The 26679-nt window shown below is 35.6% G+C and overlaps 1 protein-coding gene across 3 annotated transcripts; it reads left to right on the forward strand.

Annotated features, from left to right (window-relative positions):
* Positions 1 to 70: 70 nt before the first annotated feature.
* Positions 71 to 26174, forward strand: LOC106069362 (solute carrier family 22 member 3-like). 3 transcript variants are annotated; one of them, XM_056038582.1, is made up of 14 exons: positions 71 to 3657; positions 4080 to 4147; positions 5753 to 5980; positions 6243 to 6463; positions 10947 to 11050; positions 12801 to 12927; positions 14359 to 14561; positions 14872 to 15067; positions 15168 to 15322; positions 19284 to 19418; positions 20027 to 20118; positions 22300 to 22420; positions 23532 to 23604; positions 25709 to 26174. In XM_056038582.1, exons 3-14 carry the CDS (start codon positions 5845 to 5847, stop codon positions 25883 to 25885), a joined length of 1740 nt encoding a protein of 579 aa, XP_055894557.1. In that variant the 5' UTR covers positions 71 to 3657; positions 4080 to 4147; positions 5753 to 5844; the 3' UTR covers positions 25886 to 26174. The 3 variants fall into 3 exon arrangements, with proteins under 3 accessions (XP_055894557.1, XP_055894555.1, XP_055894556.1); XM_056038580.1 differs by lacking the exon at positions 4080 to 4147 and adding an exon at positions 4619 to 4766; XM_056038581.1 differs by lacking the exon at positions 4080 to 4147.
* Positions 26175 to 26679: the final 505 nt, after the last annotated feature.

Here is a 26679-nt window from a genome sequence, read left to right on the forward strand (position 1 = left end):
GATAGTGTCGTTAAGCGCTTGGCTTACCAACTTGTTTTGGGGTCCTATGTTCGAATCTCGGTGAAGACTACGGTTTAGAATTTCGCGATTTTTAGGGCGACTTTGAGTCTACCCAACTCAAATGAATACCTGTTTTTAGTTGGGGAAAGTCAATGCGGTTGGTCGTTGTGCTGTCCACATGACACCCTGCTCGTTCACTGTTTGCCAAAAGTAACAGATGGATGAGCTTATGGATCGCAAGGTCTGAAGGGGGGACTCTACTTTATATTACCTTGGTGTATGTAGACAGAGGCAGCTTGACAGTGGACAAAACTGGGGAAGCGCTTAAAGTGATAGTCCTCATATGGCCTATCAGAATAAGGGCAGGGTGTAGACAGGCGGATAGAGCTGTCACGTCACTTGTCAAATAAAATAGTATTAGCTCGTTGTCTTATCTTCTTTTATGAATGAAGGCGTTCGTGTAAAGAAATATATACACACATACATGTGCTCATCTTGTCGTGCATGTTAACTAGAGACTTTAACTCTTTTAAGTCACCTTGGCCATCCTAGCTGATTCAGTCAACGCTTACCAGTTAGAACAGTATTAGGAAAGAAGGAATTGGGGTAAGAGTTTGTCTTGGCATAGTACATGAGAAATGTGCTCTTATCTTGCTGTCTTTCTTAGAATTTTATTATTTGGTGTTTTCGTATTTAAAAGTTAGGTTTTGATTTTTCTTATATTTTGAATGTTTTATGTCTTGAGTGTTTTATGTTTTGAAAGTTTTATGTTATGAGTGTTTTATGTTTTGAGTGTTTTATGTTTTGAGTGTTTTAAGTAGATTATTTAATGTCTCCTGGAATGCTTCTACGTTTAGTGATTTTACTATTGGCGCAACTCTAGTTCCTCTAGTTCAATGTCACTATTTCATTTTATAAATCTCACAATTTTGCGTATGTTCTAGTCTCTTTATGTTTTACCTGAGCTCAGGGGTTTCCCGATCTGAACTAAGAGCAATACATTTCTCCTGCATTAAGCATCTTTGATTTAGAATCTTGATACATGCATATTAATATATATATATATATATATATTCACCATTCATCTATTCAAGTTATTTCAAGTTTTATAAGTTAAGATATAATAGACTTGCAGCGCTTTAGTTGTCTACAAGTCAACGACCGTCCACAACACATAGGCGTATATATTCAAATGTTAAAGCGTTACCTAATTTCACTGATAGTTGACTATAATGAAAGCTGAATGTAGCATTGGTTTTATTCACAATGTACCATATGACCTCAAAATAAAATGATAATCGAATGCACTATAGTTAGTAAAAATATAATAAACAAGAAAGAACTTTTGATTGATTTAATGAGAATAACAATCTGAATTTTTCCCTGTCTACTCTCAAGACTTAAAAAAAAAATTCTTCTATGCTGAAGTTACATTAGCTAATACAAATTATTGGAGTATTCCTAATCATAAGTACTAAACATAATATAAATAGAAACATATTTCAAAGTGTAACAAGAAATAATAAAGCTAAAAACGTTGCTTCACCTAGAATTTAGTCCGTTGGTCTGCAGGGGCACCACACATGATCTGTTGACCGTCACCCTCCATGCCTCTGTCGTTTGCTTTGGCTAGAATCTCTTTCAATGACAGGTCCGTCTATTGTCTGATGTTGTCTTCTCATCACTTTCTCTGTCGTCCTCCTCTTCTTTTTCCTGATCCTGTTCCATCGTTCCATGCAGGAATGCGAGCCTCTAGAACTTCGTGATATGGCCAAACATTTTTTTTTTCGTTTTTTGACTGTGGCCTGTAGGTAACTGTGGGCCCCCAATTGCCACTGTGATGCATTTTTCAAATTTTCTCATTTGTGGTTTGGTCTTTGTAGGTGATACCTAGGATCATTCTCTAGTATCTTGACTCCATGGCTAGGATCCTTCTCTCTAATACTGGAAGAACTAAAAATGATCACAAACAATTTCAAAAGCTGTTTTAGTGAAACAGCAAAAGAGGTCATCGCAGCTACGTAGCTGATGTTCTTTTCTTCTTATTGGTCCATCTCTAGTTTGGGCTCTACGTAAAACTTTTACATTTCCGTCAAATCATTCGTGGCTTTGTTGTTTTTTTTTTTTTTTGCTTCTTCATACTAGTCCTTGACCTTGGATAAAAATGGGAGCAGTTGTACTTTAAACTCTCTATTTGGCTTCCCCAGTCTCTCTCTCTCTCTCTCTCTCTCTCTCTCTCTCTCTCTTAGCCAATGTAGCTTGCCGTCTCTACTTCCTATTCCTCACTAACCCCTATGTTTCCCTCACCAGTAAAAAAAAAAGTAAAGTTCCCCTTTCAGACCTTATGGTCTATAGGGCAGATGCTGTAAAGGTCATCTAATTCTGTGGCCTACGGTTAACAAGGGTGTCATGTGGCCAGCACAACGACCAACCGCCTTTACTTTTCCCCAACTAATGTCAGGTACCCATTAGAGCTGGGTAGACTCAGAGGCGCCCATGGATCCCTCACCAGTGCACTCTAGTATTTGCTCGCTTTCAAAAATAGCGTTTTTTTATTGTTCTATCATTTTATCTCCATCTCTCTCTCTCTCTCTCTCTTATTATCTTATTGCTATTCTATTGTTTTTCTCTTCTTCTTTTTTTCTCTCTATCCTTTTCACTAATGACATTTCATGTCACTGTCTGTCCCCCTCATTCTGTCATTCTTTCTTCTCTCTTTCTTTACCGCTCCAATTCTCTCTCTTATTCATTCTTTCTCTCATTGTCTTTTTTTTTCTTGTCTGACATTTATTCCCTCTCTTTTTCTCTTTATCTTTCTTTCTCTTATTCCTTCTCTTATTATCTCTCATTCTGTCTGTCATTAGCACGTCTTGATATTCTTTCTCTCATTCTGTCATTGTTTCTGCCTTACATTTCTACCACTCTCTCTCTCTCTCTTTTTTTTTTCTCCTTTTCTCTATCAATTTTTTTTCTCTATTTCTGTCTTTCTATTTCTTTTTTTTTTTTTGTTATCATCTCTGACACCGTATCTTTCATCTACTCATTTCTCTCTAATTTTCTCTCTCTCTCTCTCTCTATCTCACTCTCGCCATCTCTCTTTCTATACTATTCTCTCTCTTTCCCTCTACCTAGTGTTCTAGCCCAATCTCATTGTCAGATGATCAATGTCTGGTTTCTTTCTCTGTTTCTTTGTTTCTCTTTCTTTATCACTCGTTCTTTCACCTCCCTTTTTTCACACATCACAAAAACCAGCAAACAAAAAACAAACAAACAAAAACAAACAGCAAACAAACAAACAAAAACAACAACAACAAAACAAAACAACCAGAACGACACTAAAAAGTTCTAATCTCTCTCACTGTCTCTCACTGTCTCTACTTTTCCCTTTATCCCCCCCCCTCTCTCTCTCTCTCTTTTACATTTCCAGGCACATTTTTGCGACCTTGACATATATCACAAAAGACGGCCTACTTGTTGTTTATGTACACATGACTGAAATCCAGGGTTTTATCGCTCCATTTATGAACACCACCCCTGACCTATATAGACCAGCAGAATCTCAACACAGATTAAAAAAAAACAATGTTACAGCGCTCACGCCGAAAGCGAGAAGTGACTCTGTGTTTTCCTGTACACCGCCCCTCTCGGCTCAATGAAGTAAGTTACATTCTAGAGTTTGAACTTTTTTATTTCACTAGAGAAAACGGCTTCCTATATGAAACAATCAGTTTGTTGAAGTTTCTTAAACATTTTAGACAATAATTGTTACGGCTTGTTTTAAAAAAATATTATTCTTTTTAAATGCAGTCGAATCCATTATTATCAAACTATTAGTATATTTGGTCTTTAAAAAATGCACATATCTATAAACTATGAATTTGATAATAACCAAATAACAATTTTTGGACATCTTTTAATCCTTGTTAGTATCACAATCGTAAATAATCATATAGAGAAAGATTAGATAACTGTGCGGATAAACTAAAGTATGAAAATCACCAATGCAATTTCATTCTGTAATTCCTTGGAAAGTTAACGAATATCGCTTAGTTTTTTTTTTTTTTTTTTGTTATTCGTAGTTCTTCCAATTATACAGTGCTCATTAACTGGATTGGATCTAATTGGTTAAAACGTGATACGATGTAAAGTAGGTCAACATGTTTCTCTTCTTTTTAAAATCCGATTTAAAATAAATCTTAACGTTTTATTCCACGAGCATTTATTTGCTAGACATTTGGATTCTTCTCTCTTGTTCCTTTGTTGCGTCTACTTAGCGCGGAACAATGTTCATTTAGTCCATCACGTGACAAAAGGATCACAAAAACAAAAGCTCTCTACAGCAACAACGATTTTCATGCTTGCATATTTGTAAAGCTAAGTTGAGGTCCTACTTCTGCAGAGGTTTACCACAGAAGATGCATTAGAAGATGTTTATTCAGGGATTAAAGCTATACTTTCGTTATATATATATATATAAAATTCTTTTAAAGCTAATTTGTATAATAACACATAAACAAATAATGAATATAAAATAGCATGTAAGATACAATAGCAGCAGTAGTGTGCAATAGTTATGGAGAGAAGGGCGGCTCGTGACCCTTTTTTTTTTGTGATACAGGTCCATATAGCTCTTCTGACTTAAAAAGCAATTGGGATGGGGGAGTGTTGCTGGTCAAGTTCGATGCTAGTTTGGTACCTGTGACATTCATATATAGCACTGGACAGCAAACGTTGAATTGTTAAATAGTTAATAAAGAAAAGCAAAGGTTAGTAAAAAGTAGTTCAGGATGGCAAATATTCAATTTTATATCTTAAGTCTTCATACACACAGGGTCGGTCCTAACAATTGCGAGGCCCTATGCGAAACGGATTGCACGGGGCCAAATCTGGGTAGGGATAAGAATAATAAGTAAAAATTAAGATTTTGTATTAGAAAATAATTTGTCTTTGCATTTTATTCATTCTTTACTAAGTACAAGACCGGCCCTGCATGATACACACAGCAACAGAAATAATAGAGTAACATGAAAGTGCACCTTAGTCACAATGGTAGAGATACAATACGAGCCTACACTGACCACGACCATTTACGCCGATGCAAAGCCTACTTGGCAACTCTACACACGGGTCTACTGTCAGATCAAGCTTGACTCACAGAAATCAAAGTCTGAGTCTTTACAAAATTAAATATGAACTACCTATTATCGCCACTCCAAAGAATCTATAATGGCGAACAGATAACCAGCAAATGCATATATTTAAATTAGACATATAATTAGACTTTACAAAAAAAATAAAAAAAAAATACTCAGAGACTTCCTTGGATAGATAACAAAAACTTCATTTGGTAACCGAGGCTTCCTTTGATAGATAACATAACAGAGACTTCTTTTGATAGATAGCAGAGACTTCTTTTGGTAACCGAGGCTCCTTTTGATAGATAACAAGCAGAGGCTTTGTTTAGTAACTAACAGTCTTCTTTTGGTAACTTCTGCTACTTCCGTTGCTCAATGTGTCAATATGCGCAAATAAAATACCCAATGAAACTTGCATCAACTGCGCACAGCCTGTTGATGCTAGGTAACGTTTCCTGGTCAGAGGTCCAGGGTTCAAGTCCTCTTCGGTTATAAACATTGTTTCTACAACTATCTTTCACCTTCTTCTCTCTTCCATTGCTCTACCCTAATGCTAATAGTGTACGTTATGCTACCAGAATTCTTGGATTTTCTTTCCTTTTTTTTTTAATGTTCAGATTACTAAATCAAACAGAGATGTCACTTTAAAACTATTGAACAAGACTAATTGTTCTGACGTAGCTGAGATTTGCAGGGTGAAGCTAATAGAATGGAAGAGGGATCTGTATTGGATGGTGTGCTAGAGTCTCTTCGCTGGAATGGCAGATACCAAAAGACGAGATCGTTGGTCTATCTCACGGCATTTACAGTTATGGTCATGCATTCTATGAGTCTACTTTTTATCGGTGAGTTTTACAAAAAGTTAAAAATGAATTGAAACTAGAATTGACAAGTTCGCTATTGCCAGTGGCGAGGAGATTAAAGCCTTAATTAAAACTGACATTAGTGTACTGATCTTTGGAAGATAAAATAACTACTGACCTATTAAATTAATTCTTTCTTCGTCGAAATATTAGTTTATTAATTTTCACAAGGTGAAGATTTTTAAATTTGTAAATCTGAGTTGTTGTTTTTTTAGTGTGACCTAGTTTCCAATTGTATGTTTAGGAAAGATTGTAGCACACACGTGTCAGCCACTGGACAACTTGACTGTAACTTTGGACAACATCACATTTGACATCATCGTTAACAGCAGCAACAGCGCTTTCAACGTGAGTTACGGCGAGTGCTCACTCGATGTCTTCAACGGCACCGGCATCATTTACTCAAGCGAGTGTCGGGCGGGGTATCAGTACACTGAGCCAAAATATTCTTCTTATGTTTCAGAGGTAAGTCTAAATGTGTCTTTAGAGTAGTGTTTTGTGTGAATATGGTATGTATATACAGTGGCGTAGCATCCATGGCGCGAAGGGGTTGAATGAACCCGGGCCCACGACCATTAGGGGCCCACTGCGCCTGGGCCCATAACTCTTGACTAGTTGAGAACTTTGGGGTGACACAAAACTGAAAAAAATAAATGCACTTTTGTAAAAACCGATAAAAAATAGAATTTAAAAAGCTCCCTCAAAATATCCTAAACTTTGTCCCAAAATTTATATGAATTTAAAAAGCAGTGTTTTAAGCTTCAATGTAAGGATTTGCTTTCCATCAGGTTTTGTGAATTGTAATGGTGGCTAACCCTAATTGTGCGTTTGAGGTGACAATCGTCTCCATATCGTCCTATTCTTTTTTTTCTTGTCTGTTTATAGTTATACACTTATGGGTAGTACAGGAAGGGTGGGGGATGGAGAGAGTTTGGTTAAGAAGTATGGATAGTCCCGAGTGTCACTAATTAAAATTTCGATACAGCTGCAAATTATTCAATTTTTTCAAAGCTTAATATGTTTTTTTATTTTTTTGCATTTAAAGTATGTAAAGTCATCTTTTTGTACTCTGGGTACTCTTATAAACTCTTATTTACCAAACTAAGACTGATATCTTTTCGGTCTCTGGTGATTCTAACAGAACTTCAGGACCTCTCGGTGTCTTGCTAAATACTGGTACTTTAGGACGTCCATTCTATACCATTTGTCTCTTTCATTAATGGCAGCACTCAAGACAAATAAGAAATTGATACCAAATTCGTTTTATAATTTTTTTTATACTGCTGCGATGACGGAACATCCAAAGAACAAGAAATTAGATAGTCATTTCTAGGTTTTCATATTTGTTAGAATCAGACGTCAGCAGAATTTGTTGAACAAATGCTCCAAGTAATTTTTAAAAAATCCCCATTTATCCTTAATTAAACTGCAAGGCTTAAGCTATGATGGTGCTTCCAACATGACTGGATACTGCAATGACATTTGGGCATTGTTTCATCAGAAGAAGCCGCTCGCGCATTTAGAAATTGATGCACTGGTTTCTTACTTTGCTACTTAAAAGGGAAATAAATATAAATACATATTCGATCTATTTAATGTTAAATAATGGACGTAGAACTAGATACTAGCTTGTATCAATGCTTCAAAGTTTGACACCTGGAAGTGTTTTAGAAATGTCATTGTGTCATTACTGGTTTAATTCTGTTTACAATTGTACAAACATTGACTTTTAATTCGTGCTGGAGACTTCTAACAGAGTCAATAAGATGATTAAAAAGCTACTCTTCTTGCATTGGAATGTCTTTTGGTCAATGTACCGATACATTCAGATTACTCAATTGTTTTGTCATACATTGTATTTGTCTTATTGGGGGAGGGGCCCACCAATATATTCTTGAATCTGGGCCCACGGGTATTTTGCTACGCCACTGTGTATGTCTTCTTTCAGCCGCGATGTGACATGGAAATGAGATGAATTCCTGGCCATGAGCTATTGTCGGAACGATGTTCTCCGTAGCACTTCTTCCTCTCTACGCAGATGTGACGAGATGTTAATTAGTTATTATTTGGCTTGTTTATTTATGTCTAGGGGAAATTTTATTAATTTTATCCCGCTCACATATAAGATTTTGTACAGGCACACCGCAACTAACAGTAAGAACAGACCAATATTATAAGTTTATAAATAAAATAATTTAATAATGAAAGTTTACAGAAGATAAATGATCAAATAAAATTATAATTAAGAAATGAAATGAAGGTGCTTATCTCTAACATAACTGTTCATCATGGATTGCTAATTGGTGAGTGATTGGAATAGAAGAGTGTTCCTATGTCTGCTACTTATTTTTCTTAGCTGCTAGCTCCTGGGTCGTCTTCTGGCGGTCGTAGGACTGGCACTCAGAAGGATGAGTCATCCGGCTCTGTCTTAGGACGTCGGCTCGGGATATTCCCAATGCAGTAGGCAAGCTGGCTCTAGGGTGAGGCCGCTGCCTGTTTATCAGTAGAGATGGTTGGTGCTGCAAATTAAGTAGTAGTGGGGTGACCTCTCAGCTGTGATCTCTAGCTCGTAGAGAGCCGTGCTAACTCAACACCAGTTTATCTTCTGCAGCGAAGGTTGCTCTAATCTGTCGGCATTAGGCAATAGCTATTGGGCAGTGGACAGTTTGGGCCGGGTACTGGGCAGATGATACTGAGCAGTATAAGGCACTGTGGACACCGGGCAATATGTTAATGCCAAGGACAGGAGGCAATGCCTTCTTGCTAACAGGTATATAATTGGGGGGGGGGGGTATCTGGTGTGGTCTGCTCCGGTTACAGCTTTGGGTGGAGATCTGGTAGTTATAGTTATGTATGAGGGATATAATAGAAATGTGAAATAATTAATTTCATATGGGCTCTGTACGTTTAGAGCACTGTGATCTAAGTTCTTAGACCGTACTTAGATTCACGAAAGGTTATTGTTTACATCAATCACTAAAATACAGGAATGGATGAAACATAACAAATCAAATATAATAGCTATGGCTTCAAACGTAGACAACCATAGCGGCATTAATAATACTATATGAAGATATAGCATTGACATAGAATAGCACAATGTACATGCATAATAAAGTCATAATGTAATGACGGGGAACGTGGTTGTGTACTAATGTGTATTCACACATTCCTATAAGATAAAATAAGCATAGTAAAATGTTTACACTCACCCGTTTGTCCCTAATGAATCCTCACAACTAAACTTCCTAACAGAGGAGACTGTATGAATCCTAGCGGGCCTAACTTAGAATGTTTGGGTCTCTCTCTATATATAGTTGGGGCATTTTGTTTAACGGGTGAGGAAGATAGCTAGGTGATTTTCTCACATGTATCTATGCACTGGACATGTCAGGCGTCATGTCCGATTTATGGCCTGTACCGTGAGAGTAGGGACTAAGGCGAATATGTATCTGTCCAGCCAGAGTGCAATTCTATTCTTAGAATTATGCGTATCCTGCGGGGGGGGGGGGGGGAATAGGTGTGAAAAGTTATTAGGCTGCTGCGTGCAGCGACTATTGTGTGCTCGTCACATGCATAGCGGTCAAAATTAAAAGTTAGCCCTAGAGAGGCTAGTTAATGTTTTACGTCGAGATTCGTCCCGTGAGAAACAGTGCGAGGGGAGATAAATCCTATAAGAAATTAGTTATGGGTGGACAAGAAAATAATTGTTTAAGTTAAAAATTAAAGTTTCTCACGGTTTGCTGGGAAAAACTCAAATGAACTTTTGCATGCAAGTTTCGTATCGTCACAGCAGATAGTCCGTGTTCTCGCAGGCTCTGCAAGGGTGTAGCATTGTTCACTGCAAGCTGCCTAAGGGTCGCAGGCGCCTGATTTAGCCTTAAAGTTTACAATATATTCAAATACCTTCCGATGTTTCGGTATAGTACTATAGTAGCAAGGCAGCAGAGGTTTGAATTCATAGTTTTTCTTGGTTCCTTAAAGTTTACAATACATTCAAAGACCTTCCCATGTTTCGGTATAGTACTATAGTAGCAAGGCAGCAGAGGTTTGAATTCATAGTTTTTCCTTGGTTCCTTAAAGTTTACAATACATTCAAAGACCTTCCCATGTTTCGGTATAGTACTATAGTAGCAAGGCAGCAGAGGTTTGAATTCATAGTTTTTCCTTGGTTCCTTAAAGTTTACAATACATTCAAAAACCTTCCCATGTTTCGGTATAGTAGCAAGGCAGCAGAGGTTTGAATTCAAAGTTTTCCTTGGTTTGAATCCCCGTCTGGGCCTACATATGTTTCGCCATATTTTCGTCCCTTTTTCTCTTAATAACCTTGGTACCTTAGTGTTGCTATTATTATGTTACAAGTTACATGCCATGTTTATTAAATATTTTACAACGTATATTACAAATATAAATTCATTTTTTGGTCGAAGATTAAAATAATTGTGCATTTTCATGTGTCCCTCCTTTGTAAAACAAATCTCAAATTTACTTGCTTAAGAATATGTCTCTATAAATATTAAGATTCCCCCAATTGGCTAGCAAATTATTTATGGTGTTCTAGATGGCTCGTCACAGCACAGGTATTTCGAAAACGGCTTTAACGATTTTCATAGAGATTTGACAGTTTATGTATAACTTTGGAAAAAAAAGCCAACAAGTGAAACGTTTTTCTAAATAAAATCATCTTAAAAATTAAATTTGGCTTAAGACTTCTTATTTTGCACACGTCTTCAGCGGAAATTCCCGAACTCACTTGAATGTTTTTTTTTTGTATTCTCTAAAACGTTTGAATAAATAGATGTACAATAAGCATTTCGCGCAGCCAACTTTGTTCTAGATTTAATTGTTTAATTTTATTGTGTTCCAATTCAAATTTGTTTTAGGTTTTTAGCATGTTTATTGTTGGAATGTTTTATCAACGTCTTGTTTTATTTTGATCTTCTTTCAGTGGGACCTGGTCTGTGAGAAGCAGCCATTGGCCGATCTCTCCCTTACCATCTCATTGGCTGGAAATCTCGCAGGGTCATTGTTTCTGTCGGGACTTGCTGACAAGTAAATAACTTTGGTATAGGTTGAAGTGGGGATAATTAGAGCTGGCCAGTAGAGTAAAATGACCCAATTTTTAGCATCAACGTAAGAGTTAAAGCCGCTATTTACTTTGTGTGCACCTCCGTCTGTCACGTGTCTGTCACGTGTAGATCACAAAAGCTACAAAAGCGCTGACAAATCCTGTAACACCATATTTTGTGTCTTGCTAAGTTTAAATAAAAACATCTATTTTTTTTGTCGTCTTGATTAAAAAAAACAACGGCTTGCATAATTAATTTTACAAATAAAACGTTTTGCTTTCAGAAGACAATAGGGAGACGTTGTTTCTAAAGTTAGCACGCCCCCCCCCCCAGATAATTATATTCTAGTCTAAACATCTCGCAGGACGGCGGGGGGATGACAGAGGGGCAGGGATCAAATCCGTGACCACAGAGACCACAACAGGAGAGTCCATAGTGATAACAACACAATCTGGCAGCAAGATAAAATAACATTTCTGGTCATTTGGGGACAAAAAAAAGTAACCTATGACATACATATAGTTTGCGATGTCAGGATAGGTGGCTTTTACATTTGGTGCAAATGCTAATAATGCCTAAATACGACAATACGCAAATGTTTTATTGTGTTTCTGTTGCAAAGAAATGTATTATGTTTTAATCTAGCCTAGTGACGTAAGCGGAAAGACAGGCGTTTTTTTTTTTTATTTAACGTCATTGGAAACAATTTATTTACAGCCAAAATTAAATTGAAGGTTATGATACATTGACGCTCACCCAGTTAATAAATTTTGAGATCTAGTCATTTAGTAGTAATACCTCGACTGTCATTAGACATGAGTTAAATACTTATATAACATATGTCTTGCCTTTTCCGTTGGGCGCCACTTGTTAAGACACAAGACTCTTAAAAAATAAGTAAACACTGTCAGGTTCTTTTTATAATAAACACTTTAATCTTCTTATGAGGATTGTTCTCATAATATTGGAAACTTTTTTCATGTACATGTATATATATATATATATTACGGATTCCTTTCGTACCATTCTACATTTGTACCACTCTGCACTCTGACTGTAACAATATTTTATATTAAATATTAAATTTGATAAATATTCGTAGTGACAAAGACAAAAAATATTTTATTATTACAATATCTCTATTCAACTCGTACCTTCGTGGAAGCTAAGACCTAGGTAGAACCTGGACCCGGTTTTCAAAAACGGCTCGTATGATTTTCCTAAAAAAAAAAATGGACTATTCATGTATATCGTTGGGGAAAGAATTACTAGCTGTTTGGCCAGACTGGGAAGGCTCTAGTTTCACGGTTATAACAAGAAATAAATTTAAATTTGGTAAAAAAAAATAATTTGGAAAATATTTATTTCAAAGGGGAATTTCCACATGTAGACATTATATTATTTCAAGAGCTCAATGAATGTCCGGGAACATTTTGTGCATCTTCTCCAAGGTCAGATCTAAAGGGCTCTCATTAGAGTATTATAAAGTGTAGTAGATGATGTAGGAGACGCTTACCAGGATTTGTTTTCAGAGACGTGGGTTTGAAATGGAATGTGGGGGGGGGGGGGAAATGTTCTTTTTTTTTTCCCCTAAATCTATCATTCATTAGTTTTTAAGAGAAAATTAATCGCTCTAACAGTTGTATAAAGAAGGTATGGTCTTTTTTTTTAAAATATTTTTTTATATGTTTGTCTTGTTTTAAATACGACATTCTATTTCTCTATTCTTTCAGATATGGACGGAAAATTACATTCATGGTCAGCAACTTGTTGTTTTTTATCACCGCTTTGGCCTGCTCATTTCCGCTCAATTTTGAATCTTTTTTAGTCTTAAGCTTTCTTTCCAGAGCCTTTGTGTCTGTGAGTAGCTTTAATCTTAGTATCATGATATTTTGTATTCTTATTTCTAGAAACTAAAAATCAGAACTAAAAAGAAAAAAAGAATAATTTAATTTCTTTACTCTGTACAGGTGAAATTTCGCGCAGAAAGATATCTTCCCTAAGTTTTTAAGTCTTAAATTGATCACAGTGCCTGTCTGGTAAAATGTAGTTGAAGCATGTTATTCTATCACTTTCTCGGATCCAGTGGAAACTTTGCACAATTATTTAGTGTTCCTAACAAAACATCGGTAAATAAAAATATTAACTAGTAAGTCAATTAAATGGGAGGCGCGGTGGCTGAGCGGTAAAGTGCTTGCCTTCCGAACCGAGGTCCCTGGTTCGAATCCTGGTGAAGACTGGGATTTTTTACTTCGGGATATTTGGGCGCCTTTGAGTCCACCCAGGGTACCTGATATTAGTTGGGGAAAAGTAAAGGTGGTTCGTCGTTATGCTGGTCACATGACACAGAAACAGATGACCTTTAGATTATCTGCCCCCATAGATCTCAAGAAAGGGAAACTGCTTTTATTAGCTAAGCTATATTACGCCTACAACGGTTTAGTTGTCTACCAGCAGTTTGGTGCTACAAGTCATCGGCTGGTAACAACAGTGATACAGACCTACATATATAAGATTAAGACTGGAAACACGACAATTCTCGTGTCAGACTGTTAAGTACATAAGCTCGTTTTCAAGCTATATGGGAATTCGCCAAATTGAATCTTGGAAATCGCTTGTATGCCTCAGATAAGTACTGATCTTTACTCTTCACTGTTTAGAAATAATTCAGTCCCTAGTCTTTGGAATTAAGCTGCCAGGTAAATAGAAGACTTAGACTTTTTTAGACTATCAATAAAATAACTTTATATTTAAGCAAATCAGCTGTACAAACTAAGTTCCTTAGAGCTAACATTTAAAATACTCAGTTTGTTGATCACTAGATGTGGCTGCATGGTATTAAAAGCCGAGGAGAAATCTACAATGAGCACTCGTGCATACGATTTGGATGTATGGAGATGCTTGTAAAGCTGGTTCAAAAGTAATAGAGTTGCATCCTCAGTTCCTCTAGCTGCTTTGTATGCAAATTGGTTAGGGTCTAGGCTTTTTTTTTTACTTTGCCACAAGCTGTTTAAGCAAATATTTTTCAAAACATTTCATAACTACAGGTGTTAGTGCTACTGTGAAATCATTTAAGCTATCTTTTTCAAGAAATCTATCGACCAGGCTAATTTACAAATGAATATTCATATTAAAATAAAATTATTGACAGTCTTTGAAAATTATTTAATACATTTCAATATCTTTCTTTAGGAATCAATATGTATAACTAATTCGAAATCTGCTTACAAAATAAAGTGTTTGTTTTATTTTTGATTTTGGAAGGTACATTTTTTTGTTTTCAATTTACAGACAACACATTTATGCACCATGGTGCTGAGCGTTGAGATTATGCCAACGGAACACAGGGCACTTCCAGAGCAGATCATCGCCTACCTGTGGCCTGTATCTCTATTAATTTGTTGTTTGGTGGCCTACTTGGCCAGAGAACTGAACTGGAGATACCTCGAACTCATACTGACCTTATTGTCTTCCTATGTTGTTGTCCAGTGGTGGTAAGTCCACTATGCATTTACACTGACTTTTAAAAGTTTACCTTTAACTCATCGTTATTAGGAGACAAAGACTCAGTTACCTTAAATCTGTTTGATCTTCTTAAAATCCAATTCTCTTAGACTATTGAACTGACGTCGCAGGTTGGGCTGCATATGATTAAGAAAGATTATCAGTAATATTTTAAAATATAAATATAACTTTCGGACAATTTTTTTTGTTGGGGGCGGGGGGGAAGGGACCTACAACTTTTTCTAATTATTAATTACCTATTACTACAGATTACTCATAGCAGTATTATTTGACTTACAGGGTCACTGACGAATCATTACACTGGCTACTAGCTTCAGGAAAAATCGATGATGCAAAGAAACTTGTCAGAAAAATCGCAGAGATAAATCGCGTTGATCCTCAGAAGGCTTTAGATCTCATAGACCAATACGGTCACAAAGCTGGTCAGCCAGAAAATGACCCGAGCAACATACCACTGAATACTATACCACAAAAAGTACACACTGTTTTTTTATTTCTTGGTCTCATCCTCAAATCCCTATCCTTAGGATATAGAATCACAAAGAAAGGGAAATCTGAAATACTCTTTGTTTCAGTTACCCTCCGACGTGGATGCTATTGTGTGCAATCAAAAGGATACCGACAATGAGGTCAAGGTGATATGCAAATCGCAAGTAGCAGACGATTCTCTCTTATCATTTGTTCGAAACAAAAATCTCTTCAAGCTGACTGTCATTTCATGCTTATTGTGGTACGTCTCTTATCTTATCATATGATAATCGTCAATCAATCAGTACTAGCGATCGTACATTTTAAGATACACTCAATACAAATGATAATACATGGGTCTACAATTTCTATGTAGAAGATAGACCCATAATTTCTATTGTGATAGGCCTTTCCTTGTAGCTGCTTATGGCTATCTCACCTTGACAGATTACTTTGGAGATGTCTGGGTTTTTTTTTTGTAGGGGTGTATTCGACGAACTTACCTAACAAGTAACACGACCTACACATGTAACAGGTAGACTAAGTCCAAACCTTTATTCAAAATAGATAATAGTGAACAAATAGATGCTATCTTACTAGATTTTTCTAAGGCTTTTGACAAAGTTCACCACCATTGTTTGCTTAAAAAATTAAAATATTTCGGCATTAATGGTCCCTTGCATCAGTGGATTAAAGATTTTCTGAATTGGAGAGAACAAACTGTAATAATAAATGGCTCTAAATCAACACCGATAACAGGAAACTCAGGTGTACCTCAAGGAACAGTCTTGGGTCCACTACTATTTTTAATTTACATAAATGATTTACCAAATTGCATTACTTCAGGAACAAAAGTCAGATTATTTGCAGACGATTGCATAATATATAGAACAATAAAAACAACACAAGACACAGATATTTTACAAAGAGAATTAGATGATTTACAGAAATGGGAATCAAATTGGAGCATGTCTTTCCACCCAGAAAAATGTCAGTTGTTAAGAGTAACAAAAAAACTAAAACAAATTAATTCCACTTATCTTATTCATGGCAAACCAGTAACACAGACTAAAAACGCAAAATGCCTAGGGGTTATAATAAATGAAAAACTGTCATGGAATCCACATATTGATGAAACTACAAAAAAATCAAACAAAGCATTAGGATTTATTAAAAGAAATTTCTATAAATCAAATAAGAATATAAAACTAAAATGTTATTTAACCTTGGTTAGGCCAGTAATAGAATATGCATCCTCCGTTTGGGACCCCTCAACTCAAGAAAACATTAAGAAACTGGAACAGACACAAAATAGAGCAGTGAGATTCATAACAAACGAATATTCACATTTGACTAGAGTAACACCTTTAGTAAAATCACTAAATTTAGAAAGCCTTCAGGACAGAAGGCTCAAAAGTAAAGTAGCAATCATACATAAAACACTGAACCATAATCTTCAAATACAAAAACACAATTTAATAAAATTCTCTGAAAGACACAAAGATAAAGGCACATTCCTCGTACCATATGCTAGGACAAATTTGTACAAATACTCCTTCTTCCCTAGTGCTATTAGAGCATGGAATGGGTTGCCTGAGCTAGCCAGGAAAACCAGTGACTTGGCAGAATTTAAGTCATTGGTTAATATGCATGACAAAATGCATGACGCGTAGGACGTAATCATCTTCTTTTTTGAAGTAACGTCTGTATCATATAAGATAAGAAAATACAGACGATGTTTAATATTGAAAAGGCCATAGTCGAATCTCTGTCTATAATATCACGTTATCCCTATGAAGTCCTAACACCAGCTGACTTTATTTACACAAATAATCTCTAACCCAACTAAGTCGTGACGTCACTAAAGATTGCGTTTCAAAGTCCGTCAACTATGGGTGCATCTCTATACAAACTAATAATACAAATTAGATGTCTCACAGATTCCTCCACCCCACCCCCTAAATAGGCCAACAATCTTTGTAGGCAATAGGCCTACAATTTCTATATAGTAGATAAGGTCTACAACCTACGATGTCTATGTAGAAGGCAGGCATACATTTTCTCATAGGCGTAGTCGGTGGGGTGGGGTGGAGGGAGGTGATTCGGGAACGTTGCATGGAATGGAGCGCAGTTCTGAATGTAAAGATTTAAAGAATGCCCTCGGGATAGCATTTCACCTTTCAAGTTCAACATTAAACCCAAATGATATATATATATATCTATATATTAATATATATGTATGTGTGTGTGTGTGTTGTGCCTGTGTTCCTAAATTCCCTAATAGAAATGATGTTTTTATTCCCCAAGACGACCCTTACCCCATATAAAAAAAAACAACACACTTTGGGCGATGGTCCTACAAACCTAGATCCTAGTCGACTCGTTTTACCCACAATGGAATTTTGTGGCTAGGTCTAGAGAGCAAGTGTCAGGGAGTAAGGGAGATTACCATAGAACAACCTTGTAAACAGCGCCCTCTTTTCTTTTTTGAACATTGACCTTTTTTTTTTTTAACAAAAAAAAATCACGTGCTGGCATTAAAAGAACATTAACTCTATCCATACTAGGTCAAGAGTGATAGCTCGTAGTTTTTGCCCCTACTTTGGCATAAGCGCTGTCAGAATTTCACTCTCCCAAATCTCTACTTTGTGTAGCACCATGCGTACTCCTTCGTTTTTCTCTTTGTATTCCATTGTGAATATTGGTTAGGAACAAGCAAGATATAGACCAACTGGCGGCATACAAAGAGAAAAGCGGGTGGGGCTGCCTCCCCGGTGCTATTGCGTAGATGAGGCCAAAATGGGAATCAATAAATACTTCCATCTCTCACAAAGTTAATTAATTGCCACTGTTCGATTAACTAATATGATATTTTTAAAATTGATTATTGTGCTGTCATGGACAATGTTTAATTCTGCGAAATTTCAACTTGATCTGAAAATGGGAAGTGGGAGAAGAAAAAAACTGGCAAAGAATTGACCTGGACAGACGGAGAGAGTTAATATAAGCTTGGTGAAAACATCTAATTTCTTTTACATAAGAGTTCAGTAAAAAAGAAATTAAAAAAAATACTTTTTAAAAAGACAATACCGCCTTTATACAACTTATAGAGCGATTGTTTTTTTCTAAAATATTAATGAATGTTAGATTTTAAAAAACATTTTGTACCCCGCCCCCTTCCCCCTTCTCCCCGAGAAAGAATCTTGGTTAAGGAAATGTACAGACCAATTACACCCTTTAATATTTCAATGATAAGCATTAAGATCTAGACTTAGAAGACAATGCGCAAAGTTTTCCTCACATTAATTTACTATTCTCTTGAATCAATTAAGCTTTACATTCGGAAATTCCCAAACGCGATAGCCCTTTCAAGAACGCTATAGCCCTTAAAAACCGATGCTAGATCTAGACCTAGATTTAGCCTCTAGCCAAATTTACATTTATTTATTTTTACTTTGAAAAATTATAACGGTCAAACTACAGTTTTCCCCATGTAGCCAACGAGCTAGTAATTCTTTTCTCAGCGATATGCATCAAATGTCAAATTTCTAGGAAAATCGTTAGAGCCATTTTTGAGATCAGCTGTCCCCCCACCTTCCATGAAGGAGTGCCTTTAAACAAAGAGAAGCACAACAATACGTTGAGTTGTATTGTGCTGTAGTTTAAAAAAAATTGTTTGGCAACATGTGACAAGTACCGTAACTCTCCAACTAGCATTTGTGGTGATTGCCCTTACAAAAGGTCAAACCAACCGCACACAATTGCTTCACATTTTGTCTATGAACGCCTCAAATTCTGCCCTCTCTATCTGATGCTAGTTTCTGTTTTCACTTGAAATACCACTAAGTAGAAGATCACAACTACTAAGGAATTCCACACACGATTGGACATATAACAAGTTAAATATAACAAAAAATATTTAAAAAAAAATTATAAAGGGAAAGAACCGCACAAATACTGCCATATCTATCAATACTACAAGTTTTATCACCCTATTTCTATAAAATAGACTATTAAGTATTTGCCACTAATTAAAATAATTAGTAAATTGGTTTTTTTTTATTGATTCTTGTATTGTCCTTAACACAAATAAATAAATTATCGATCTTAACAACCAAGATTAACATAGAAAATTAAAAATTTATTGTGAAAATCCCAATTAATTAATATTTATAACATTATACAACAATGAACCATATATGTTTTGTACACCATTGGTCCAGGTTTGCAGACAGTGTGACGTATGATGGACTTCTTTTGACGTCATCGAGTCTGGCCAATGACTTTTATGTCGGGTTCACTATCAATGTGTTGGTGGAGTTTCCAGCAGCATTTCTGTTTAGTCTTTTGATTGACAGGTATAACTAGATGTTTTATTTCAGCAAGCTAGGAACATTTATAACTGATAGAACCATAAGTACCATTTTGATACAGCTACCATCAGTAGTTTAATTACCTTTGCCATCACCTGCTGGTATGGTAATACGTTGATGGCACAAAGAATTCAACTAAATAGACTAATGACAAAAAAGCATCTCATATCACTCAAACACAGCTACAGTGGCATAGCAAGGCATTTGGGGGCCCGTGGGGCTTGGTCTCTTTTGGGGCCCCTGCATTTTGACATGCGACATCATGACATGAGATTATGTACTTAATAAATGTACAAGTCTATTGTGTGGAATACATGCAACATGGTCACTAATTTAGATAACAACATGAATAGAAAGATAACATGGCATTGGCTTAATATTTAATGTAAACAACTATTTTGTATACTCTTTTGAATTGATTGTATTGCATCAATATAGTTACAGGTATTGCAATCTTTGATAGGATATTGGTTATGTTACTTATATTTAAATGTAACGGTAATATAGTTTTAAAGTCGTTACATCAATAAATGAAATTCCCTTATTGTTTATATTTGATTGCGACTCTTCCATTCTGTGTGCTTAACTTTCAGACTCGGTAGAAAGAAATGCGTAAGCATTTTTCATTTGATATCAGGAGTATCTTTGATAGTTTCCAGCGTGCTGTTGAACGCTAAGTTTGCTGGTAAGAGTTTTACTAGAATGGTCAGTGTACTTTTTTTTTATATTACAAAGCTTATATCAACTCACTCTATCTTTCTGTCTATCTTATGGTCAAAAGTTTGTACACTTTATTTCTCCTGGTCTAATTTTGAAATTTCGCACAATTATTTTCTTAACCCGACAACACAATAATCACTTTCAAAAAATAACCTATTAGTTAAATATTGGTAATTAATTATTTTGTTTGGTATCTTGAACAAGGGAAAGAAATCGAATTTGACTCTCTCTCTCTCTTTCTCTCTCTCTCTTTCTCTCTCTCTCTCCCTCTCTCTCTCTCTCTCTCTCTCTTTCTCTCTCTCTCTCTCTCTCTATATATATATATATATATATATATATGTATATATATATATATATATATATATATATATATTTATTATAAACAAATTTTCAAATCCATTTAATATTTCAGAAATCACTTACTATATCGGCAAAATAAATATTGAAAGAATCCTAGGGCCTAAATTCAATAAACACTATGTTAGAATCGTTGCCCTTTTAAAACTGTTAAATAAATTAGTAATTTAAAGACTGATAACTTTTTATAATAATTATATATATAGTCACACATATATTATACACCATAAACCCCCTAGCTGACTGATATTCATTCACCAATCATCAGTGATTGTCCATCTTGAGCTGGACGGACAAAGAAATGTGAAGATTAAAATAACCTCTATTTACAGTGTGCCTAGAATAACTGATGTTAACACGGCCGCTAGTTGGTATTTATAAAGAACTCTGGACTAATAATTTATGCGTAGCCTATATTAAGCGGGCATATTAGGTGCAAAATCATTCAAGCCTAACCACTTTACAAAGAAATTTGAAATTACAAAATCCGTAAATACAGAAATAAATAATTTTAATACAGAGTAGGCCAACAGTCGAAGTAATTACCATAGGAGTCAGGGGTCAACTGTTGGTAAATGATAAAAGTAAACAATACGATAATACCCCTATTTACATGATGTCACTAGCAAGTCTCTTTCAAAGTCCGTCAGCTAAGGAGCGTCAACTAAAATAACTAGGTACTCTACACTAAGCACCTAATAAGATCGAAAAGGCCAATAAATATTTTCCCCCCCAAGCGTTTCTTTCATTCACGTTGTAGCTGCAGTCAGTTTGTGTAGAGCCGACAGACTCTCGTGAAATGGCACACAATTACACTTGCTTTATTTTTAAGTACGTCGTTAACCAAGTTGCCTATTTTTTCTCGTTCAAGCATTTCACCCTACACCTTTTCTATTCCTTTTTTCGTCAATGTAAACGTTTCCTGCCTTTTATTTCCTTTTGCTAATCAGGGTATTTTAAACCCCACTCTCTATATTCTAGGTTGTTTCATACCCTGGTTTATTTTAGCCTTTAATCTATACTATAAAGTAGAAAGTAAGGCGTATGTATGTCCCGCATAGAAATCAAAATCGTTTGACCAATCTTGATAAAACTTGGCATAAATGTTTCTTGGGTACTAACTGGAACCGTAACGTATGTATCGTATGTATAAAGACACTAAAAGAACTAGTTACTGAATAAGACTTCAATTAAACATTCAATGTACAACTTCAATCTAGATCTACATAAGGATGAGTTTACTGTCGGAAATAGAACAAGTCCATTGTACAAGAATGTACCGGCATAATCCATCCATCCATCCCAGTGGCGCTACAGCCCATGGAGGGCTCTGGTCTGCTTCAACACATCCCTCCATTCAGATCTCTCCTGGGCCTTTTGTCTCCACGCCCTATCCCCTGTTGTAGCTCTACCTTCACATAATAAATTCATCGCATTCGGGGTCTGCCTTTGGGTCGCCTTCCTTTTGGTTTTTGCATGTATACAAGTTTCGCTCCTCTGTGCTCTAACCTTCTTTCAAGGTGACCTGCCCAACGTAGTCTGTTATTTTTTTATTTTATTTCTGTCACTATCGGTGGGTCTTCATACAGTTGATATCTCATGGTTAGTGCGTGACCTCACCCTGTTTCATCCTGTATAGCACCATAGATTTTTCTAAGAATTTTTCGTTCCCTAAGTATTTAGTAGATCTTCGGTTGTCTTTGTCAGTGGCCTAATCATATATATTAAAACAACTCAAGTTTCATTTTAATCACTTCTAAAATTTATAACACTATTTTTCTTTATACAGAAAACATTTCTGCCTGCTACTGGATTGGTCTAATGTTTGCATTGCTTGGTAAAATGGCCATAACAGCTGGGTACTCAGCGGTTTTTCTATATACTCCAGAATTATTTCCCACTTCAATAAGGTAAAAAATACGTTTTTTTTTACTATCTTAACTCTTAGCCTTTTAATACTCGATTATTTCATTATACATCTTTTAATTTCATCACACTGGTAGGGCTCGTTATCCTTGGCCTGTTACCTGCTTAGCATAAGGAAAACTTTGACTCCAAACGTCTGGTGCCTTGCGGATATATCAAAATATGAAAAAGGTTTCGAAAAAATCAGGAGCCTGTGACCCTTTGGGAGTTGGCAGCCCACAGTGATACACCTGGATAGAAGCTTCGACTCCGATGATCTAAACTATATTATCTTCCTTTCTTGGGCACACAGATGCGTAGAGAAGAAGAAACTGCTGTGTGGGCAACGCTGTCGATAATATAGATAACGGCGAGGCTTTCATCTAATTTCCATGAGTTGATCCAAAGTCACTTTGCGACTGAAGGGGGCCATAGAAATTCTTTAATTTATTTTGTATCTTTCGATACTATTACTTTTTTATAGACTTTTTTTTTTTCCACCGAAAGTCAAAGTGTAACACTTAAACTATTTTGACCATCTTTTGTTTTACAAAGCATCAACTCATTCCATCAATCTGATAAAAAGTGTGAACACGTTGTTTCCTCCCACACCCAATCTCGGATCAAGCTGAAATCATGTACAATTATTTCTTTCACCCGATAACGCAAGGATCAATAAAAAAAATTAAAGTATTGGTCAATTAAACACTGGTGATTAATTATTTTGTTTTATACCAACAAAGGGAAATTAAGCCTTCAGTATTCACAGATGTGGCCAAATATATAGGGTTTGGTGCACTTAGATAATTGTACACGCTGTTTATCCCACATCCATTCTCGGATCAAGTTGAAACTCTAAACAATTATTTATTGCACTAAACAACAATGAATCAATTTAAAAAATTAAAAGATTAGTCAAATATTACTTGGTAATTAATTATATTGCATGATATTGAGTACGGGGAATAGCTTCTACATAATTGAGAGATACAGTTGTAAGTGAGGAGTTCTTCCCCTTTAATATGCTTCGTTTTTCTTTTTAAAAACGATTTTTTTTTTAAATTTCGCGTTTGTTTTCTAAATATTGTACAACTTTCAAATGTTTCCACGTGACAGAAACACAGGCTACGGCTTCTCAAGTGTGGCGGCGTTGTTAGGGTCAATGATCTCACCATACAGCAGAACTTTGGTCAGTAGTTTAAAAATAGTCATTCCTTTTTTTGTTTACATAACGTTTATACTCATATAAACAATAATGACGCTATAGTAACAGTAATATAATATCTATATACCCCTTTCATAATTTTCAAGACTAGGTCTCATGAAAGTAACTATATAATGGGAGCACTAAATTGACTAGTTTGACATAGGAACACGCGTAGGACGTACTCATTTTCTTTTATGAAGTAACGTCTGTATTTTATAAGATAAGATAAGCACTAGCAGTTAGTCGTTGAGTAAAAATTGACTATGATGACAAATTGTAAATTGTGAAATAGTTTCGATTTCGTATTGTTACACTTTGTAGTGACTAGTTTCGCACTAAACGTTAAAAGTAATCTGCTCTTTGTTCACATTTTGATTGACAAAGCTTATATCAACTCTGTCTGTCTGTCTGTCTGTCTGTGTAACATATTGGTATAATATCTACATTTGCACACTAGCGCGTCAGTGCAACGCCGCTTGTGTTTACGTAATAAATGGAGTTCCTAATATGTCTTCCCTCTTAAACACTAGTTTGTTATTTGTGTAACACGAATATTCTACAGTCAGTCTGGTAAAAAAGTGTGTACACATTCTTTGTCATATCAAATTGATTTATTCACTGGCGTAGACAAGACATGATTCAATACAAAACATTAACCAATTAGTCAATTAATTACAGGTAATTAATTATTTTGTTTGATACCAACAAAGGAGATTAATCCTTCAGTATTCACAGATATGGCCAAATTTGTAGGGTTTAGTCCCCTTCAATAGGTGTTAACGCTATTTCTTCCACACGCATTCTCCAACCATGCTGATACTTTAAACTTTTATGTATTGTACCTAACAAAACAGGAATAAATAAAAAATGTATTAATAATTCTATTAATTATTGCTAATTAATTATTTTGTTTGATATCGAATAAGGGAAAAAACTACATTATTGATTGATATAGTTTTAAGGGAAAAGTTCTTTCCCTTAGATAAGCTTTAAAAATGATTTTTTATGTTTTGATTTGTTTTTAAGATCTTTTTCATGTTCGTAAAGCAATAAAATTCAGTAAAAGAGAAGAAAAAATAAAGCGATATGAAAAAATGTTGTGGCAACATAGTGGATCCTAAAAAAACATAGTGGATCCTAAAAAAACATAGTGGATCCTAAAAAAACATAAAAAATGAAAAGAGAAAGATTGAAAGAGATTTCCAAACAAATAGAAAAATAAGAAATGTCAAAGAAACTAGATGGAGAGTACACAAGGCAGCTAAATAATAACATTGCTTGGTGCTACACTTAAAGGAAACTAGAAATGACATTTTAGATTCAGAATACTAAAAAGCGCACAACGTTATATAATTAAAAAAAAAATGTACAGCTGATCAATAGTTTCGTATTTTCTACACCGGACACGCCACAAACCTTGATATTTATGGTTTTAAATGCATTCATCAAAATATCCAGTACAAAATGCCTTCGATGTTGTACATCGTGAAATTGTCTTCCCTGAAAGAAAACCATAATTTCACTTTTCGTAAAAAACACCTAATAGTTGTAGATCTGAGGCTCACAACCAAATAGAATCAGAGTAGATGAAGTATAAAGTAATGAGAATGATCAAACGATTAGTCCCAGAAGTCTCAAAGTAGAATATCCCTTTCAGACTTTGCGATCCATGAGGGCAGAAAATGTAAATATCATTTTTTTCTAAAGCTGATGGTTAATAAGGACGTCATGTGGCCAGCACAATGATCAATGCTCTTTACTTTTTCTAACCGAAGTCAGGTACTCATTAGAGTAGACTTTGGGAAATTCTACAAATTCCGAAATTCAAAAGCTCCTCGGAAGTCAAACGCTGACAGCGCTGTACCACTCAATCACATGTCCCTAAGTAACAGACTAGGGAGAAATAAAACAAGCGGTCGTATCTGGCTAATGAAAACCTGTTTATAAATAGGTGGAAATTAGATTGATATTAAAACTAAAAGTAAATGTAGTTCTGACATTGTCTCATATTTTATTTATAGTTACAGTTAAGTTTTTCCATTAGCTACAGTTGTGATCACGTGACACTTGCCTGTCTGTTTTACAGAGCAAACAATATCCTTGGGTTCCATCAGTGGTGTTTGGGATGCTCTGTTTTGCGGTGCCTGTACTGACCACCTTACTCCCAGAGACCACTGGCCACGAGCTACCACTGAGCGTGGCTGAAATGGACAAGTGGATGAACGATTATAGCAAGAAGAAAACCTCCAAGATCAAAGTCTGACAATACAAATTACCTTGCTCAACACAATGTGTTTAAAGACATCATCAGATGATAGCTGATAAACACCGAAGTTCTGTGAACGGTCTGATCATGCCATGGGCTATGCAAATCAATGGAAAGCCTATTTGGAACAAATGTATTGTATATTTACTAATATTTAGTTCTTATACGATATTATGAATGGCACCAGTAAATATGCTCTCATATAAGGCTGTTGTCTTTACAAATATATATAACTAACAAATATGTTTATACAATACATGAACACTGTAATAAATATATACATATATATATATATATTTGCTTAGTGTCTTTCTGCATGAAATAGTTGTTTACAAAGGGTATCATCATGCGATAAAATCTCTTCCACCGAGAGAAACATTTAGTTCAAGAAATACCCTTAATAGATAGGCCTAAAACTTTTAGCCTTTGTAGCAGGACGTTGGAGAGGTGGCGGCACAAACGAGAGAAGTACACAGATTATACAAGATGATGAGAAATAAATATTATTTTGAAGAAAAATAAAATACGTTTCATTGTTTACTTAGAAACATTTCACATCTCCCTCCTAGATCTGACATTTTAGAGAATCTCAGACAAGTAAATCTTCATTTGGCTACATTAAACGTTCGTCTTTTGTTGACCATAGGCGCAAGTTAACTGAATGTCCCATGCTTCATGCACTTTTAGTCTTAAAAAGAACTAATGTACTTAATCTTTCTAAACTCAAAAGCATGCTGGGAAGGATTAAAGAAAATAACAGGCTGCGTCTCAAAACGAGAACGACACTCAGT

This window comes from Biomphalaria glabrata, chromosome 8 (genome assembly GCF_947242115.1).
Source record: "Biomphalaria glabrata chromosome 8, xgBioGlab47.1, whole genome shotgun sequence".
NCBI lineage: Eukaryota > Metazoa > Mollusca > Gastropoda > Planorbidae > Biomphalaria > Biomphalaria glabrata.

Coding starts and splice junctions, on each gene's coding strand:
- LOC106069362 (XM_056038582.1), top strand. CDS start 5,845: ATGGAAGAGGGATCTGTATTGGATGGTGTGCTAGAGTCTCTTCGCTGG. Junction 19,419..20,026: donor TTTAGTCTTTTGATTGACAG/GTATAACTAGAT, acceptor CTTAACTTTCAG/ACTCGGTAGAAAGAAATGCG. Junction 22,421..23,531: donor TTATTTCCCACTTCAATAAG/GTAAAAAATACG, acceptor TCCACGTGACAG/AAACACAGGCTACGGCTTCT.